Source organism: Physeter macrocephalus, chromosome 12 (assembly GCF_002837175.3).
Source record: "Physeter macrocephalus isolate SW-GA chromosome 12, ASM283717v5, whole genome shotgun sequence".
NCBI lineage: Eukaryota > Metazoa > Chordata > Mammalia > Artiodactyla > Physeteridae > Physeter > Physeter macrocephalus.
The window spans coordinates 15,549,310-15,567,840 of record NC_041225.1 but is presented as its reverse complement, the minus strand read 5'-3'; the positions used below and the strand labels follow the sequence as shown (position 1 = coordinate 15,567,840).

Below are 18,531 nucleotides of genomic sequence, written 5' to 3'. Positions count from 1 at the left end.
TAAAATTAAAAAAAAAAGACCACATATTGTTATGATTTTATTCATATGAAATGTCCTGAAAAGGCAAATCTGTAGACAGAAAGTAGGTTAATGGTTGCCTTCCCCTCACAACCCCTTATCTTGCTGCCTAGAATATAATGTGATGGCTAGATTCCAGCAGCCACATTGACACACAAGGATGAGGGTTACACATTAGGGATGGCAGAGGAAGCTGGAATGATCCTTGGTCTCTTTATGAGTTCATGGAACCGCCACACTAGCTCTGGACTACCCACCTCCTAAGGTACTTTACATGAAATAAACTATCTCACATACCCATTTATTTGGTTTTTTTATTATATGCAGCCAAATGAATTCTGACACAGCAACCCTCATATAAATGAGGGAGAAGCTTGCGAGAAGCAGAGTGGAGGGGAGGGGAGTTCATTGAAGAAGCTGTTACCACTTGCCAGGTTTATTGGCAGCTCGGCCCCTGCCTAGACCCCACTACAGAGAAGTATGCTGGACTGAGAGAAGGAGCAGGCTTGGCTAGTTCTAATCCTGGGAATAAGAGCAGAGCAAGAGGACCAGCACTCCCCCGGCCTGGGAAAAGATGCTGGAGGCTTCAGCCCCAGCAGGACAGGGTATGAATTTATTTATTTAGCTGCATTGGGTCTTTGTTGCTGCGCGCGGGCTTTCTCTAGTTGTGGTGAGCAGGGGCTACTCTTCGTTGCGGTGCGTGGGCTTCTAATTGCAGTGGCTTCTCTTGTTGCGGAGCACAGGCTCTAGGTGCGTGGGCTTCAGCAGTTGTGGCACGTGGGCTCAGCAGTTGTGGCTCACGGGCTCTAGAACGCAGGCTCAGTAGTTGTGGCGCATGGGCTTCGTTGCTCCGCAGCATGTGGGATCTTCCCGGACCAGGGCTCGAACCTGTGTCCTCTGCATTGGCAGGTGGTTTCTTAATCACTGTGCCTCCAGGGAAGTCCAGGACAGGGTATGGATTCTCACTCGGCATCACTGCTTTTCCTACTGAAGCATGTCCACAAGTCTAACCTTCTCAATACAGCAGAGTGGCTAATATTTTGGCCACGATTTGGAAAACACATTCCTTAAGGGGAAGGGATTGGTTTTTGTTTTGTGTCGTTTTTGGCCTAGGAGCAAGTTCTTTATTATCAGGAGTAATTACCAATTATATCCTTCACTGCTTCTGACCTATCATCCAAGCTCTCTGTTTACCCAGTGAATTGTGACAGGATGCTCTGGCAGAGACCCAGGACCTGACAAGGACAGAATTACTTGGATCAACATCTACAAGTATTGAGCCTGTGACTTGAGCATATATAGTGTAGTAGCTAATAATAAAGATCTAGAAGCAGACTTCCTGGTTCAAGGCCAACCTCTTGACAGCTGTCTGCTCTTATGTGAATTACTTTACCTTTGGGTACCTGTTTCTCCTCTGTAAAATGGGAGCCGTAACAGTTACGTTCCTCACAGGGATGCTAAGAAGGCTGAAAAACGTCATCCACAGAAGGTACTTAGCAGCCACTTAATGTTAGCAATTTTTACTATTATCACCCTTTAGCAGAGCTGATAGGCCCAATGGACCCAATCTTGACATCCCCACTCTGCTACAGGACAAATCAGCTCAGCCCTTAAGCACTTCCTGCCTTATACTGACACGTGGGTCTCTTGTCCAGCTAACAAGTCTGCATCCCCCTTGAGCATAAGGGCTATAGGTCTGATACTCATGTAGCGGGCACTCAAATAGTTTACCAAGCAAATTATTCCAAATGATTTTATTTTTAAGCATTATATATACATTTATAAGCACACTTATGATGTACTTTATACATATGGATTTGGTAGCTGTTAAAAGACAATTGCCTACTGGGAAATTCTTTTCTACAAGAATAAAGTATGGAAACAGAGCAATTTAGGAGACAAACTATACATGGATACAAAGAATGGACACAGTTGCCTAATCAAGGATAGTAAGGACCCTCTCCTCCCTCCTAGGTGGACACCACAGGACAGAAAACTTTAATCAAGGACAGAGCGTCAGGCAGCTGGTTCCCAGACAGTGAAGGAGAGAAGGAAGAGCAGCAGACACACAGCGCAGTCAGCTGCAGCCTTGCCACCAGCCCACAGCACTGAAGCACCAAGTGCAGGCATCCTGGTCACTGAGGAAGCAAGGGCTTCTCTCCCCACGGACTCAATCCCCCTGCTGCACCAGAACATCTGAAAGATCCTCAGTTCCTTCCAGCTTTAGATTCTGAAGGAAGATCAAACACACATGAACTTTGGTATCCACAGGATACAAGAATCAGAAAACAAACTCTGAGGTAACAAGGTGGTGACTACAAAGAACGAAGTTTGTCCCATGACTGTAAGTAAAACTGTCACAGCAAATTTAATCTGCATGAAAAAGCTGGTTCCAAATCCTTGCCAATTGCAGGGGGAAAAAAGCACGCCTGCTCTGATTTCTGCAACCATCTCCGTCAACGGTCTAAGAGCTAAGCTCTAGGCTCTGGAAGGCGCTGTGGGAAGTGATAGGGAGGCCACCAGGGGCCATGGCACACGTGTATCCGCCCTGCCATGCATGACCTTCTCACTGCTCGGGAACCTCAACCTTGGCGATGGCCATGGCGGCCACGCTCTCCCTCCCTTCTCTGCACAGCCTTTTCCCTGCTCCCTCTCCCTCCCCGATCCTCCCTTCCCCTGGGTCCTCCACCAGCCCCAGGCAACCGTGCCCTCAGGACTGAACAGCTGTCAGAAGCCCTTCCTCACACGGAAGCCTAACTGCACCAGGACCATCGCTCCCTTGCCTGGCACTGGAGGTAGGCATGGTGTGGTGGCGCACCTTCCTCTCCTGCTAAAGATGAAAAGCACAAACCTCACCTCCCAGGTGACAGCTGAGGGGGAGCTCGTTACCAGGGCGGTAGATGAAAAGTCCAGATGTGAGTGAAAAACCGGGAGCAGGCAGGCCTAAAAGGGGTCACATTCTGGCACAAGGTGTTGTAAGATTTCTCTTGGTGGCTCTAAGCTCTGAGTTACCCCAGATCCCTGCAGATTATCTTCTAACTGTTGGCCAGTGTTACCAGTCAGATCTTCTCAAATAGCCCAAAGCTCAGCCCAACAGGTCATGGTCTCGGGCCATCTCCTGATTCTTCAAACGCTGAGCCCCCTGGGGCCCCTTAGATTTGGTCGCAGCAAAGCAAGAGAAGCTGGCTCTGCCACTGGGGGAGGCGGGGTGGTGCCGGAGCCAGAGCACACGGACCTTAGTGAAGCCTGGAGTCACTCATGCTTTCCAGCCGCGTGTCTGCTTGGCCCCAGTCTACTGGGAACAGAGTGGAGGCGCTGAAGCTGCTCTCTCACAGCAGAGACACGCGGACCAGGGCAGCACTGATCCTCCAGCTGCTGCGACTGAGTGAAGTCGCTAACACTTAGAATTTGGACTCAGGGTAAGTTTCTGAGCTTTGGTGGCACCCGACATTTTGGGGGACTGCACGGGCTAGGGGAACACACCCAGTGGGAGAGTCCACCAGCACCTACGCCCACTAGGATGCTGTGAGATTCCAACCTCAGACAAGCTTAGCAGGGACTACCCTGGTGGCGCAGTAGTTAAGAATCCGCCTGCCAAGGCAGGGGACACAGGTTCAAGCCCTGGTCTGGGAAGATCCCACATGCCACGGAGCAACTAAGCCTGTGCGTCGAAACTACTGAGCCTGCGAGCCACAACTACTGAAACCCGCTCGCCTAGAGCCCATGCTCTGCAACAAGACAAGAAACTACAATGAGTAGCCCATGCACCGCAACGAAGAGTAGCCCCCACTTGCGCAACTAGAGAAAGCCCGCGCGCAGCAACGAAGACCCAATGCAGCCAAAAATAAAAATAAATAAATTTATAACAACAACAAAAAGCTTAGCAGCATTACCTTGAACGTGTCTAGCCCCAGCACTGGTGATGCTCACGGCATATGTTACAGCCCAGCCCACAGTCCTGGGGACACTAAAGTCTCGAGACTTGACACCAAGTCTCAAGCAGCACCAGACGCACGGGCCTGCTGGCTGCCTCGCGGGGGTGCCTCCCGGGAAGCGTCCACCGGCCCCTGAGAAGATGGGTCTCACCTGCTCCTCAGTGACTGCCCCACAGCCGCTCAGCCGTCGGCTGGCACGGCACAAGGAGGGGCCGGCACACTGCCACCGTCGGCACTCCTGCTGTCTGCCTCCTGCGAAAGACATCTCTCGTCCCGAGACATCCTTCACAGCCCATGGCAGCTCAGCATTGCTGGCGCTGCCTCTACGTCTCTGCTCTCTCCCTGCGTCTGTTTCCATCCAGCCTCATCTCTCCCCTTTTCTCCGCCGCGTTTCCCGCGTGCCCTGACGTTGGCACTGGCAGGATTTGGCCTTTATGACCCCCAGTGATGCAAAAGCACCTTATGTTTCAAGCTGGGAACTGAGAGATCACAATTTCAGCATCTAAAATTTTCCCATTTGGGTCCTCCTCATAATTTTCATTTCTAATCATACCTGTTGGCCTTTTTCTAAGTTATTTTTAGGTGTCTGGTTAATCCTCTGGGTTGAAGGTACTACACAAATTGCTGTATTTAAGATGTCCTATGAGGCCGCCCATGAATAATAAAAAGCTCCAGTAGGTTGACACAGAGAACACGCCCACGCTTACCAGATTTACCCACCTTTTCATTGGCTAAATGTAGGAGACATGCAAAGGCCAGAGGTATGGAGAGGTTCTGAGCCATGAGGGGAGGCAGGCTGTAAAACAAAGAGGCTAGTAAGTATTTAGCTGTCACTGCAATTCCAGGAACAAAGGCTCTTTCATCAAGTATGAATACACATGGTCAGTGAATAAACTAATGAGAAATAAAGAAACATTTCAGATGCCTTTTAGAAGCAGGTTTTTCCAGTTTCTTATTTGGAAATAAAATATTTCCTGTTCCATTCCAGCCACTGGTGCAGAAAAATGCCTTTTTAAAGGTGGGCTACATTAACTCATTTATCAATGCAGAGAAGAAACAGAAAAACCGTGAGAAGTGTGAAAATGGCAGGTCGTGTGCAGAGGGGTCTGTCATACCAACAGCCTAGGCTGGCGCTCCCTCAGCTGGGGCTTGGAGGAGGAGGGGGAAGAGGGGGAGGGGGAAGAGGAGGAGGAGGGGAGGGGGGAGGGGGGAGGAGGGGTCTGTTGGCAAGCACCTCTTCTGCAGGTCCTTTGTGAGCCCACTGAGCTTCTTGTCAGCCACCTGTACTGGGTCCCCTGCTTCTCCATTTTCTCTGTGGTTTGCCTGACAGAAGAAAGGACACTTAGAGATCAGACTGGGCCCAGTTCACTTTTGAGAGAGCAACATAAGCTTATAAAGCTGTATCTCTAAAAAGAAAAGCCTACATCAGAATGAAACCAAAACAATTTCTTTGGTACATTTTGAAGGAAAAGGATCCATAGAGGGACCCAGTGCCTTAGCCCTAGACCCTAACACTGACATCGACGGGGGTGGGGGGGTGGGCGGTCGGACAGGACTGGGTGATATCGATGAAACATTGATAATGGGCACTGAAGTGGTCATTGACTATACTAGTTTCTCTCTACTTTTGAATATTGTCATAATAAAGAGTTGTTTGTTTAAATAAACCTATATTAACCAGAATCCCTGGAGGACAGGGTATTATGAGTCATTTAAATTCAAAGGTTAAACAGAAGCCTCTTCCTACTTTTTAAAAAGTACATTTCTCTTATATTTGCATCCCATCCCACTTTAATTGATAAAACCTCATGAATATGACTGAAGCTTTATCTGACATCCAAGACTACAGCTCAGGGTCCTTAATCAAATCATGCATTTTCACTTCTCAACCAGCAGGGGAAGGTATAATAGAATGTGTTGAGTTTGGAAAGCTCAGAACATTCTCCGAGCAGAAGTCTAGAAGAGGAGATGGAAGGATTCTAGTTAACCAGAGAGTTCCATTTAGTTGGAACAAGTTAATCAGGGTTTCACTTTGCTCTAAAGGAGAGACAATTTGACAGCATCATATATATACATATATATGTATACATAATATATATAACTACTTTCCTACTTTCCCAAATCAGAATTATTAGATCAAAGAGCTTAAACATTTTAGGGTACCTGAGATGCTAGAAGCTGCTTTCCAAAAGGGTTATTTGTCAACTTAATTTGCACCAGCAGCGAATAAGTACTCCAGTTCTTCCTCTAACTCCATACTGAAAAATGTTGTTTAATTGCTAAAGCTGTTATTTTAAAGCAGCATAAAGATGCCATCACTTGTATTTTTTGATTACGAGCAAGGCTGAGTAATGTCCCATACACTAGTTTATCATCTGGTATCACCTTTTGTGTGACCTGCCTGTTCATATACTTGGTTCATTTCAGAGGTGTGATGTCTTTCTTGTATTTCTGAATGCTTTCCACGTTAGCGCTACTTATCTAGGAGCTCAGACACAAGCCGCACCCTCCTCCATGCTGGGCACCTACAGAATGAGTGGAACCCATTACCTCTGCATCCGCCTGCTTGGGGATCTCCGTTAGCAAACTCCACATGCTCTGCTTCAACTTCTTCATGTCCATCTTTTTGGCAGCCTTAGCATACTGAATTTCAATTTTATTTACCTGAAATAGGTATGTGACGAGTAAAACGAAGCAGAAGAAAGGAGCATTTACCACCAGCTCTTTGTAAAAAGAAAGTCTGGAGTTCAAATAATGAAAAAATCTAGTTTATACCACAAAGTTATAGAGCTTTCTTTGGACATACACAGAGTCCCTCATTTCAATCTAATTTATTTTTGATCAAGTACAGTCTTCGTTAGGATATCCTGGAATTCCAGTGTAAGAGATAAGTGAATCAAATATATACGAAAGCACCAAGCCTGTCACTTGGTAGGGAATAGATGCTTGGTGTATGATAAGTTAATATGAGTTGAATCTGGCCAAGATTTTCCAGAGCCAAATAGCTAGCCTTACCCAACCAGCATAGAAACCCATTTTCTCTGCCTGCACCTTTCATTCACATAGTTTGCTTGTGTGACTGGCTCACCCCTAGTCATATGGTTTATCACAATCTTTGGAGAGATGGCTAGTTCCACACAAACACAATTAGCATAATTAGTCCAGTGGTGCAGTGGTTAAGAATCCGCCTGCCAATGCAGGGGACCCACGCGTTTGATCCCTGGTCCGGCAAGATCCCACATGCCGCGGGGCAACTAAAGCTCGTGCGCCATAACTACTGAGCCTGCACTCTAGAGCCCGTGAGCCACAACTACTGAAGCCCGCACCTAGAGCCCGTGCTCCACATCAAGAGAAGCCACTGCAACGAGAAGCCCGCGCACTGCAACGAAGAGTAGCCCCTGATCATTGCAACTAGTGAAAGCCTGCGCGCAGCAATGAAGACCCAACGCAGCCATAAATAAATACATAAATAAATGAATGAATGAATGAATCAGCCACTTAGAGAGCAATGGGTTAAAATCGAGAAGGAAAAAAATCAAGCTCAGACCAATGTGACTCTCATGAAAGATACAAATTAAACAGATCTCAGGCAAACAATATCAGATATAATTCTTGGCTTCCTCTTTACCTTCTGGGGCTCAGCTACCAGATTTGACTCCCCGTAAGTGGTGATATCTTGGACTTCAGGCGCGTCATCGTTGTCTTGTGTTGTCGTAGGTGGATGGCCAGAATGGTCAAAGGTCCCAACTGGTCCCACAAATAAGTCATCTGACTCTTCATAATCACTGTCAGCAGCCTGAGCAAGGAAATAGCTCTTCAAGTTCGGCAGAGCTGTTTGAGGGGCTTAGAAATATCCTTGAAACAGATTCCATACACAGCAAGAGCAGGGCACCTGAGAGTTCGTGACATTGAGTCAAACCTAGAATGGACTTCTAGGTCCTCTAGTCATCTTCCTGTTGCACATACACCCTAGTAGAGAGGCATCTGTTAACTAAGCCCTCTGGAGTGAGAGCTAAAAGGAATTCGGTAATCACAACAGCCAGCTGTCCCTCTGCTTCTAATGGATTTAGGATTTCATTTTACAGAAAGCACTCCTGAAACACCAGAGACGTGACCTGTCGGCTGGCCACAAGCAGGGGTCCTGCTGGGAGCCAGTGAGAAAGTCATTCTTGGACTGAGCCCAGCAGGGACAGACCAGGTCCCTGAGGTGGGGCCCAGGAACTGGGTAACAGGCTCTCTGGGGGACTCTTAGGCCCACTGAGCTGGAGGAGCACTGGTCGAGAGGCCAGTCTGGATTTTTACTAAAATGTAACAACGTAATTCTCTTCCAAGTGAGAAAATAAGGTGAATAAACTATTCTTCCAATTCTTTCCCTTCTCCTCACTTGCAGGGACACAGATGGGGCCTAATATTTCCCCCCTTTCTGTTATATTTCCATCTGCTATCTCATTCATAAGAGTCATAGAAGGGATTTTGAGATTATTTAGTCTAACTAAGATCTAAAGGTGGGGAGTAGTTTGTACAAGTTCACAATGTGAGAACCAAAATCAGAGCTACAAACCTGGTCCCCTGAGATGCACCCTCTACACTTTCTTTTTCCCCATGAGGACACACCGTCTTCACATGTCTATGTGTTATGTCTCCCCAGCCAAAAAATATTAGCTCATAAGAGTAAGAAGAGTGTTTCTTTTCCTTTGAAATCCCAAAAGAGCCAAGATAAGTGCTTTGTACAGGCTTAAGACTCCATCCGCACGTTGACGGTTTACTGGAGCACGTCCACTTTTTTCCTGTGTACAGAGCTTAGAGTAAGGCAGGCCACGGTTCTGGCTGCTGCCTCAGCTCTGCCCAGTTCTCTGATGCCTGGGGCAGGGCAAGCATCCACAAACCCCCACCTGATTCAGAATTTCCTACAGTCATCTGCCATACAGGAAAGGGCAAGAGGGAAGCAGGAGAGAAACACCCTGCTGCTTAGGAGAGAGGACAGAGCTCTTGCCCCCGTTTACCTGTAATCCAGGGCAAAAGTTGGAGGTGTCATTAGGGTTGTTGTAATCATAGTCTTCAATTTCTTCACAATGCTCGGTCCCTGCCCTCTGGCCTTGGGCCATCTTAAGTAACTAGAATGAAGGAAAAAACAACTGCAGAAAGCAATTTTTAGAAAAGCAGCTAGTAAACTAGGTTGGGGAGATAACCTTAGTTCCTACGATCATGTCCCAGAACATTAGGGTTATAAGGGCCCTGAGAGGTCATCTAATCCAGCCAACTTCCAACTAACCACACAACTCCACTCTAGAGCAAGCCCAGGGCAGCAGGGCTCCAAGCCACCATCCATCCCAAATACACCAGAGCCGCCGGTTTGCAATTAGGTCTGCACACAACTTTATTTGAAAAAGTGTTCCTTCACTAAAAACAAAGCCACCTACAACTATCTGAAAAGAAGTCCACTTGTTGCTGCTTGAAGAATTCGGACAGAAAACTCGATCACTACTTTAATTCACAGGCAGCTGGTCCCATTCCTGGGCCATCACTGTTCCCCCCATAGCTACAGGGAGAAACCCGAGCTCTGCTCCCTGCCACATCTGCGGCTCTTGTTCTGCCTTTCAGGGCCTCACAGAACAAGTCTGCCTCCTCTTTTGGGAGTGCCTGTCGACCAGAGCCCTTCAGATTTGCAGGCCCTTAGGCCAGTGATCCTCATCTGGGGTGTGTGTCTTTGGGGTGAAGGAAATGGAATTAAAGGTGTGTACAGTTTACAGAAGCACATTGAATATTTTAACATAAATATATACTCCAAAAGTAGCCCCCCAAAACCCCTCAATGGTTTTGTATTACAAATCCAAAAATAAACAATAGATATTTATTAAGAAATGCCCACTTTCTTCCACTTTCCTTCATATGACACTATTTCTAGATCCCTCTCCATTTAGAATAATACTCTCCTCTGGATACACTCTAAATTGTCCATAGTCTACAAGAAATGTTTCAGGAAGGGTATGTGACCCCCCTCATGTATTGGCTGGTTGCTATTAGAATCACCCTTTAAGATATTAAACTGGATGGGTGGTTGACCTGTATAGTCTCTAGCCAGACTGAGTGTTTAATAGTCCAGTGTTTACTAGCCATTGTCCTAGTGTAGCTCTACTGGAAGGACGAGGTGAGGAATCTCGGGATCCTGCTGCCTGGCTGCCCTACTACACATGCAGGGAAATTTGTCCCTGTGGATAATCAGAAGCAGGAGTTCTTTCCTCTGTAAGAAACAATTATGGAAAGAAAAACACAGAAAACTCCTGGAGTGCAAGGATCAAATGACTTTGTTCTACAACCTTCACATCTGAATATGCAAATTACCACCTAAGCCACATTCTTCAATGTTCATAGTGAGGGCCTGAGGAAGGAGAAGGTGGCTTGTGGCCATGGAAAGCAGCTGGAGTTGGGCCGGGCTTGGTGGAAGTGTCCTACCGTCTCCCTTCAGCTCCCCAGCAGCCTGGCTCTGCTCCTCCGCCCCAGGGCTCTATTTTCTGATTACAGCAAGCAGCTGCTGGCATCTAACTGATACTGAACCATGACCACAGTTACTACTACTGCTGCAACTTTGTATCTTTCTGCAGTTTTTTTCTTTTTTAAAATTGAGGTATAATTGACATGTAACAGTGAATTAGTTCTTTCTGCATTTTTAAAGGTATTTCTGCTAAGTGAACAGTATTGATTATAAAGAAAATTATGAGTGATGGATTACAAAAACAGAATGCGAGATATCCGTGAATTCAGGGAACTGTATACATATCATTAAGCCTTGTGGAGAAACAGGCAAAATAAGGAAGAGGAAACTGTAGACTGTTTGTATACTTGACACCACAAGATTAAAACAACCAAGAATGCAAATGAGTAGAGGGTCCAGATTAAAAACAGAACTTAGCATGACCCACGCCTGGTTACCCTGGCAATGGGAACACCCTCTCGCTGCTTAGCATCACCAAAGGGGCCACAGGCAAATGAAGTGAATAGCGACTGGGGTGCACACTGGCTAGTCTAGAGAGCTCACCTGAACAGTCATGGAAGGAGCGCAGGCAGGCTGTGCAGCACTAGGGAGCCCCCGAGGACTGGCACCTACGTCGCCCTGCATGTCACAGTGGGCTCACGTCTACACCTTGATCATGGGGAGGCAATGTGGGTTGGGGAAAGCACCTGGCTAGTAAATCCACAACTATCATGAGAAGGTGAAAGAATCAAGAAATAACTAACAGCTTGTAAAAGCCTTGACGAAAGGTTGTTTATCCCCCTTGCATTTCGGCAAGTAGGCCAGAGTGTCCAGCAGTCCAACCAGGTGAGGTATTTCCAAGTCTTGAGTGTGCGTCTGTCCTGTGAGTTTTTCCCTCTGGCTCTGCCTTACCCATGCGATCTCCCGGTAACTAACTCCCCTGGGCTAACATGAATTCCTCCTCATGCATTCTCCTTCTTCTGAAGGGCACTGACAATTACACTACCCGCCACTTGATACCTCTGATGCTAAGAACAGGTTCAACAACAACATGACCTCAAGGAACCTAAGACCAGCCTTACCCTGGTGCCTGGTTTGAGATGCAGCTGGACAAGATTTTCAGTCTCATAGTGGAAATCTGTAGGAAGAGTTGTGGCTCTCCAATTCTGGTTCTCCAAAGTGGACTTGGTCAGAACAGTAGCAGCCTATTAATTAAAAAAAAAAAAAAAGGTAGTTTTTAGGCATCTTTAATAAAAATGGTATATATATATATATATATATATATATATATACTTTTTTTTTTTTTTGGAAGGCGCTTGGGAAGGGTTTGAGCAGCACTAATCTTGCTACTTCTGTGTAAAGGAGTGATTCTGTTAGGCCTTATTCATATGGATTCTCTCTGCCACTGGGTGTGGGACTATTTCTTAATTCCTCCAGGGACTGAGGGAGAATGAAGCCATCCATTTACTCTAAGAGTTAAATGTATAATGAATTTTTAAAAACCACATCTAAAAGGGAAAGAGGAGTGCAAAGAGTAATTTAAGAAAGCACAAATGATAATAAATCCAGCACAAACCTTTGTTTTTCGAAAATATACATCAAAGTCAATATCATCGTCAAAGTCGATTTCAAAATCCTTCTTTGTGCTCTTCTTTCTGTTCTCTGATTGCGAGGTAGTATCTTCTGCAGAAATGAACACAGATGTCAACACTGCTCACTTCTGTGGCCTATTTACTCATCTTGCAAGATCACTTGACAGCCTTACCAACCGCAAGACAGCATTTGTGTCTGAGCATCATAACAGCACTAGGAAAGGCAAATCATACACCTAATATTTATCCCTATAATTTGTGTTTTTGACAAGAAAACAATACTAAAAAGATCTGCTAATTAATCACTTCTTTTCAAAGAGAGAATGCAAACATTTAACACTGGCACAGCACTTCAGAGGGCTGCGGAGTGCTGCCGGTGCAGTAACTCGCATGGCCCTCTGGGGCCTGGGGGCACATGCCCACCTCGAGCCACTGTTTGAAGTCACAGGGGTGCTGGGGGAGGACAAATCACAAGCCAGCTCTCCTGACTCTGGGCACTCACTCTTCCCACACACAGGCTTCAGTCTTAACTGATCCCTCACCCCAGGCCAGGCCAACTGACTGTCCAACCAGGAGGCTGCTTATCTGTGTATTTCTACAGCTTGTCAGGAGGTACAAGACAGTGACTGGCATTTCCCTTCTGAGGCTGAACTGCTGACTGGCTGGTCATCTGCACTATCTCTTCTTAGAGTTCCGTCTAGAAGTACATACGTTTGTGCCGGAGTCTAAAGCGCCAGTGATCCGGGCCAGCCCACATTGACATGGTTCGGGGGCTAAAGTAGGAATACTCTCCAGGTTTCATGGATAGAAGGGGACACAAGCTCCAAATGTCTCCATCCCCGAGGGGAGTCATTTCTTCTCTGCAACACATGTGAAATCATGTTCTAACATGTACAATCATGCACGTGTCGATATATACAAGACAATTGTGTATTTACACGTAAAGCAGCATATGACGCAGCTGCAGACTCTACCTACTTTTCCACAAATGGGCAACATTTCTAAGAGTAAGTCCAACATAAATACTTCATCATTAATAAGCCATTAGTTTTTACTTAATCAGTGCTTTTGCTTCTCTTCATTTTATAATACGATCATATCTATAATAAGTACTTTAGATGTTTCAAAGTGCTTCATAAAATGAAGTTTACCCATTTGAGAGACAAAAAAACAGAAAGAAATCGAGTTTTTATATAAGACTGCACAGCTAGTAAAAGCCAGAACTGGGAGCTGGACACCATCCCCTGAATCCCAGCCTCAGGGTCTTTCCACACACAAGGCTTCCTGCCACATGACACAGTAACTGCGTTCCTTCTTCACCATGCTTCCATAAATGAGGGCTCCACTAACACTGCTGTACTTCCTACTGAAAGTGAAAAACATGTTATTCTAATTTATGTTCCCCACATGATTGGGGGCCCCCCTTATAATCTATCTGTTAAACCATCTAGCTTTATTCTTTGCTGCTTGTGAAGTGCCTAACTGGCCCGTCCAGCATGGCAATTTTGGGTTGTTTTTTCACCCTCTCTGCAAGGTACTAGAATGTGTGAGGTAGCTTTCACCTAAAGGCCCCTGCCAGGTCAGAAAGCCTATTAGTGCTGCTGTAAGGCCCTCTAAAGGTAATGGCAATGAGGAAATTTCACACAGCGAGGACCTTTTCACCTGTATTGAGCCATATATAAAAATCTCCTTTACATCAAGCCTATGGAATAAGCTAAAACAGCTTTAAAAGAAGGAATTTGCCTTTATCTACAGAATCTTTTTTTAAAAACCAGTAAACTGTATTTATATATTTACTGTGTGATGAAAACTTAATTTTTTTTTTTTTTTTTTTTTTTTTTGCGGTACGTGGGCCTCTCACTGTTGTGGCCTCTCCCGTGGCGGGGCACAGGCTCCGGACGCGCAGGCTCAGCGACCACGGCTCACGGGCCCAGCCGCTCCGCGGCATGTGGGATCTTCCCAGACCGGGGCACGAACCCGTGTCCCCTGCATCGGCAGGCGGACTCTCAACCACTGCGCCACCAGGGAAGTCCTGAAAACTTAATTTTTAAAATTAAACTATACTAGGGACTTCCCTGGTGGTCCAGTGGTTAAGCCTCCTTGCTCCCAATGCAGGGGGCCCGGGTTTGATCCCTGGTCAGGGAACGAGATCCCGCATGCCCGAATTAAGAGCCCGCATGCCGCAACTACGACCCAGCACATCCAAATTATTAATTAATTTAAAAATTAAATTAAAATATACTTTAAAATCCCCACTTCTAGTCTGTAACTGCCTAGCCTGTGTTGTTAAGTAATAACTGTACTGCATTGTCCTGCATTTCCCCCAGAGGGAGAAAGAAGACAGCTTCAGGAGCATCCCCACTCAATTCTCTGATACTCTCCTGTTAAAGCGATGGCGATTGGGAGGGCAATTTATTGGGAACTTACAGGCAAAGCTCTAAAGAGCTTGGCTCCCATTTTCTGAGAGTCTGTGGGCCAGAACCAGACTGAGGCCCTTGAGGCTTGAACTCTAGCCTTTTAATAATTCTTTCAATACACAATGCTATGTGGCAGGCACCCTACTGGTCCCAACTCCCCGACTCACCAACTAACTTAATCCACAGCCCACCCCTCCATCAGGCTTCCCTCTGCCCTCTGGAGGGAGTCTTTGTTTCTTCTACCCACCCCCACAACCACAAGTCCCCTCCTTCAATGTAACACCAGCTCAGTCATGCTGCACTACTACCCGCAGGTTAAAGGTCTCCCCAGTTAAGTGCTCTGGGGTGGATCCTTCCATCCACAGCTCATTACGTGCAGCCAGGATTGGCCAAGGGTGCTGGGCAACTCCCAGCTCCACCCCATTTCCTACCCTCTCTGAGCCTGTTTCCTCACCTGTAAAACGGGGATAACAGGACCTAATTATAGGGTTGTTGTAAGGATTAAGTGATTGTATTTTATATATTATATAAATTATGTGAAATAACTCAGGTAAGGCACCTGGCAGAGTGTCTGGCATGAAGTCAGGATAATAAGGAGCTCAGTAAACATCAGATACTACTATTATCATCTAGTCCCAACCGTTCACTTTATGGGTGAGAAAACAAAGACCCCAAAGATGATGCCACTTGTCCCACATCTCACAGCCATCCATTGCAGGGTCAGGCTTCATTCAGTGCAAACACTTGCTGAGCTCCCAGGAAGCTCCCTATCCTTATGCCACGGGTAAGGATTTCAAGATGGACAAAACCCTAGGCTAGAACCTAAGTCTCCTGCCCCTAACGTGCTCGCTCAGTAGGATGGAGTCTAAGATTTTGTTCTGTCTGGAACTGGGGAGAGAGATGGAGACATTTGTTCAAAATAACCATCTATGCTTATACGGTTATAACAGAATAACAAAATGGAAGTGACTAAAGTCCTTCACTACACCAGTTCCTCAGATGTCACCTCATTGTTTAGCAAAAGTGATAGCTCTTCTCTGACATTTGAAAATGGTATTAAAAGAGCTCATCCCTCCCACCTGCCTACCATTTGCCACTTCTTAGAAGACAGGATGGGAAAAGGGACAAAATCACAGGTCTGGTAATAGTAAAAATCAGGAGAGGAGGGTTCTAAAAGGGCATGGGGGGTAATTTTTCCTTGAGGTCCAAACTTTCAGCCCCTTGACTTCTACTCAGATTTGAAGAGGCATTATCAATCTAATCATTCCCCCCATGGGCAGACAAAGTGAGCTCAAGAGGGCTTCCCTGGTGGCGCAGTGGTTGAGGGTCCGCCTGCCGATGCAGGGGACGTGGGTTCGTGTCCCGGTCTGGGAAGATCCCACGTGCCGCGGAGCGGCTGGGCCCGTGAGCCATGGCCGCTGAGCCTGCGTGTCTGGAGCCTGTGCTCCGCAACGGGAGAGGCCACAGCAGTGAGGGGCCCGCGTACCGCAAAAAAAAAAAAAAAAAAAAAAAAAAGAAAGTGAGCTCAAGAAAGCAATCTCATCCTGGAGACAGTCAAGCAATGCTCTTGAAGGGATCTTTGCCTGGGTGGGAAATTATACTGGACAACTTCTAAAGTTTCACACATACTAAACCAGCTTGCCTGTCCCCACTCCCAGGTTTGCCAAGCTGCTGCTACAGGCACAGGGTTACCAGAGGGTCTGTTTGTTCTAGTCTCGTGGAATCTGCTACACCCAGGCCCATTCAAGACCTTTAGAGGCCCTCGGCACTGCAGGATTGTGGGATCCTGCTTCCAGATCATATTCAAAATTAAAATAATACTAATCTATTAAGTACATATAATAAAGGCCAACAAAGTTCAGATTGTCTTATGACGCTTACTAATCAAAAATCTAAATTACTAGAGACCAATTCTACCGTCTCCCACACCCCATATACTCATTTTTATCTGCTTTTTTAGTTTTCCTTGCTTTGCTCATCCCCGGTCTACCTATCTAATGACCAACACTGCCCAGACCCATCTTTGCCCTTTAGGCAGGGGCCACTTTTTTCTGGTAATCAACACATAAGCCTGTTTTCTGTCTACAACTGATATGGAGTGATTCAGCCAAAAGCCAGACCATGTGCAGGGTGTCGAAAGGGAGCACCCTCCATGCTACCAAAATGGAGGTGGTGAGGACAGCCACCAATGAAGTAGCTACTATAACCCAGCACTGTATGTATTTTAGTTCTATGCTTATGGACCCCTGCAATGTCAGGTTTATGACCAATAAGTGACTGAGCTGACATTCAAAGGCAGATTGATTCCACGGTGAGTCAGAATGGCTCAGCCTGTGTGACAACACAGCACACAAGCCCAGCCAATCACAGAGACGAAATTAGACCGTCCCAGCAGGAAATCTGGGAAAACTCCTATGGGAACATTTCCTGTGGCCCTGAACGCCTTACTGGCAGCTCTGAGTGTGGCAGGGCTCCTTCCAGCTCCCGAACTTGGTGTGGTCCCCAGCTGCGGTGCGGTCCGGTCCATCACTGGCATCAAAGTCGTCCTCCAAGGCCCCAACAGGGAAGTCCCCGCAGTCGCTCTCCTCCACCTCGGCATTGATGTCAAACACCTGATCGTTCTTCTTAAACTTGTCCACCAGGGCCGACACCGACTGGAAGGGACAAAGAGAGCCCCCAGTTCTCTGCATTCCCATCACCACCCCCGCCACTGCTGGAGGACACCCCCCCCACTCCCCGGAGCCAGTGTTCTCACGACAGCAAAGCGCTGAGGAAGTTTATATTGTGCGGCACAGGATGAAGCTGTATTGTCGTTAGGCACATTTTGTAAAACATGGAACAGGAATCTGCATCCTTTAACTACATGTTTAGAGAAGACAATTTTCCATGGAAACCATTTATTTTGGAGGTTGTAGTAAGTAGGCTAAAGGGGGCCAGGCTAAAAATACACAGAGGAAAGCTTTACACATGATAATTTCTCAGGAAACTCTGTGCCAAGGGACTCAACCCTGAAGAAGAGGAAATTCCTCGAGTTTGACAGCAGCCTAAGAGACCAGAGGCCACTGGGACAACCATGTTTGAGAGTAACTCTGATAAAAATTGTGCACCCAGGAATGGAAGGACTGCCTTACCCTGGGGAAGCAGACACGAAGCTGATCCCAGTACTCTAATCCCAGCTGGCTAGTGGGCCTGCTGCAGCACACAACACCACTCCCACCCCTGCCCTAGGGTTTAGTCCCTACGGAGGAGCCAAAGGAAATATTTTCTGTACTGCTGGCTAAATAAAAACGATGCCACAGTTTTGGTTCCCATTGGGCAGAACTAATCTTAGGCCATCTCACTGAAACCACGAGCTGTTGGAGAAATGCCCAGAGCCCTCAGAAGTCCAGAAATTGACCACACCTCATTATGTGTTTCACTGTCCCATTTAGTGAACTGGAACCCCGCCAGGGAAGGGCAGATCTGACGATCTTCCACACACTGCTGCAAGGGCGCTGGGAGGACAGGAAGATCACAAAGAGGGTTCAGAGCAGGATGGAGACACGCCTCACCCCCTCAAGATGACCAGAGCAGCACCACGGAGGGAGGGGTACGACCACCTCCTGTTTCTCGGGAAGAGGCTGGCTGGCAGCCGATCTGTTCGCAGACCACTCTCCTGGGAGAGGGCGTGCACTCAGGCGCATGCCCACACTAGAGGCAGGCTCCACACTGGCATCCCAGGAATTAGGAAAACACTAGAGCAGAAACCCGAAGCACAGACTTTGACTCTGAAATAGACTCCGTGCCCTATGCTAGAGTTGGGAAATCAAAAGCCCATCCTTAAAGCACAGTAAGTGCACAGCCAATTGTGCGATGCCACTTATTCTAGTCCCAAATTAAACTAGGTACAGATTACCTACCTCAGTTGAGTGCATACACCTGGACAATTGTTAGTACAAAATAGTTATACTCAGCAAATTTTAGACAAGAATAAACAGGAGGAGAATGGGCCCCGTAACATCTGCGTAGCCCTGCAGAGGGGAGGAACAATTTCATGTAACACACAAAAATCATTCCACGGGAGAACAGCGCCTGGCCCTCACACCACCCTGGGCCTG

At 46.8% G+C, this 18,531-nt stretch overlaps 1 protein-coding gene across 5 annotated transcripts in view; it reads right to left on the bottom strand.

Moving 5' to 3' along the window:
- Window positions 1-1,170: 1,170 nt before the first annotated feature.
- Window positions 1,171-18,531, bottom strand: part of NCAPH (non-SMC condensin I complex subunit H) — a 38,727-nt gene continuing 21,366 nt past the window's right edge. For 3 of the 5 annotated variants that reach the window (XM_007118482.4, XM_007118483.4, XM_055088900.1), the window contains exons 8-17: window positions 17,837-17,928; window positions 16,883-17,088; window positions 12,729-12,877; window positions 12,002-12,108; window positions 11,508-11,630; window positions 8,957-9,067; window positions 7,582-7,749; window positions 6,504-6,617; window positions 5,188-5,276; window positions 4,517-4,749 (exon numbers count right to left, since the gene is read on the bottom strand). In XM_007118482.4, the coding sequence (XP_007118544.2) occupies window positions 4,584-4,749; window positions 5,188-5,276; window positions 6,504-6,617; window positions 7,582-7,749; window positions 8,957-9,067; window positions 11,508-11,630; window positions 12,002-12,108; window positions 12,729-12,877; window positions 16,883-17,088; window positions 17,837-17,928 (1,325 nt within the window). In that variant the 3' untranslated portion in view covers window positions 4,517-4,583. Of the gene's footprint in view, window positions 1,254-1,850; window positions 2,249-4,516; window positions 4,750-5,187; window positions 5,277-6,503; window positions 6,618-7,581; window positions 7,750-8,956; window positions 9,068-11,507; window positions 11,631-12,001; window positions 12,109-12,728; window positions 12,878-16,882; window positions 17,089-17,836; window positions 17,929-18,531 lie in introns of those variants that run through there. The other 2 variants (XM_055088901.1, XM_007118484.4) reach the window with 2 other exon arrangements.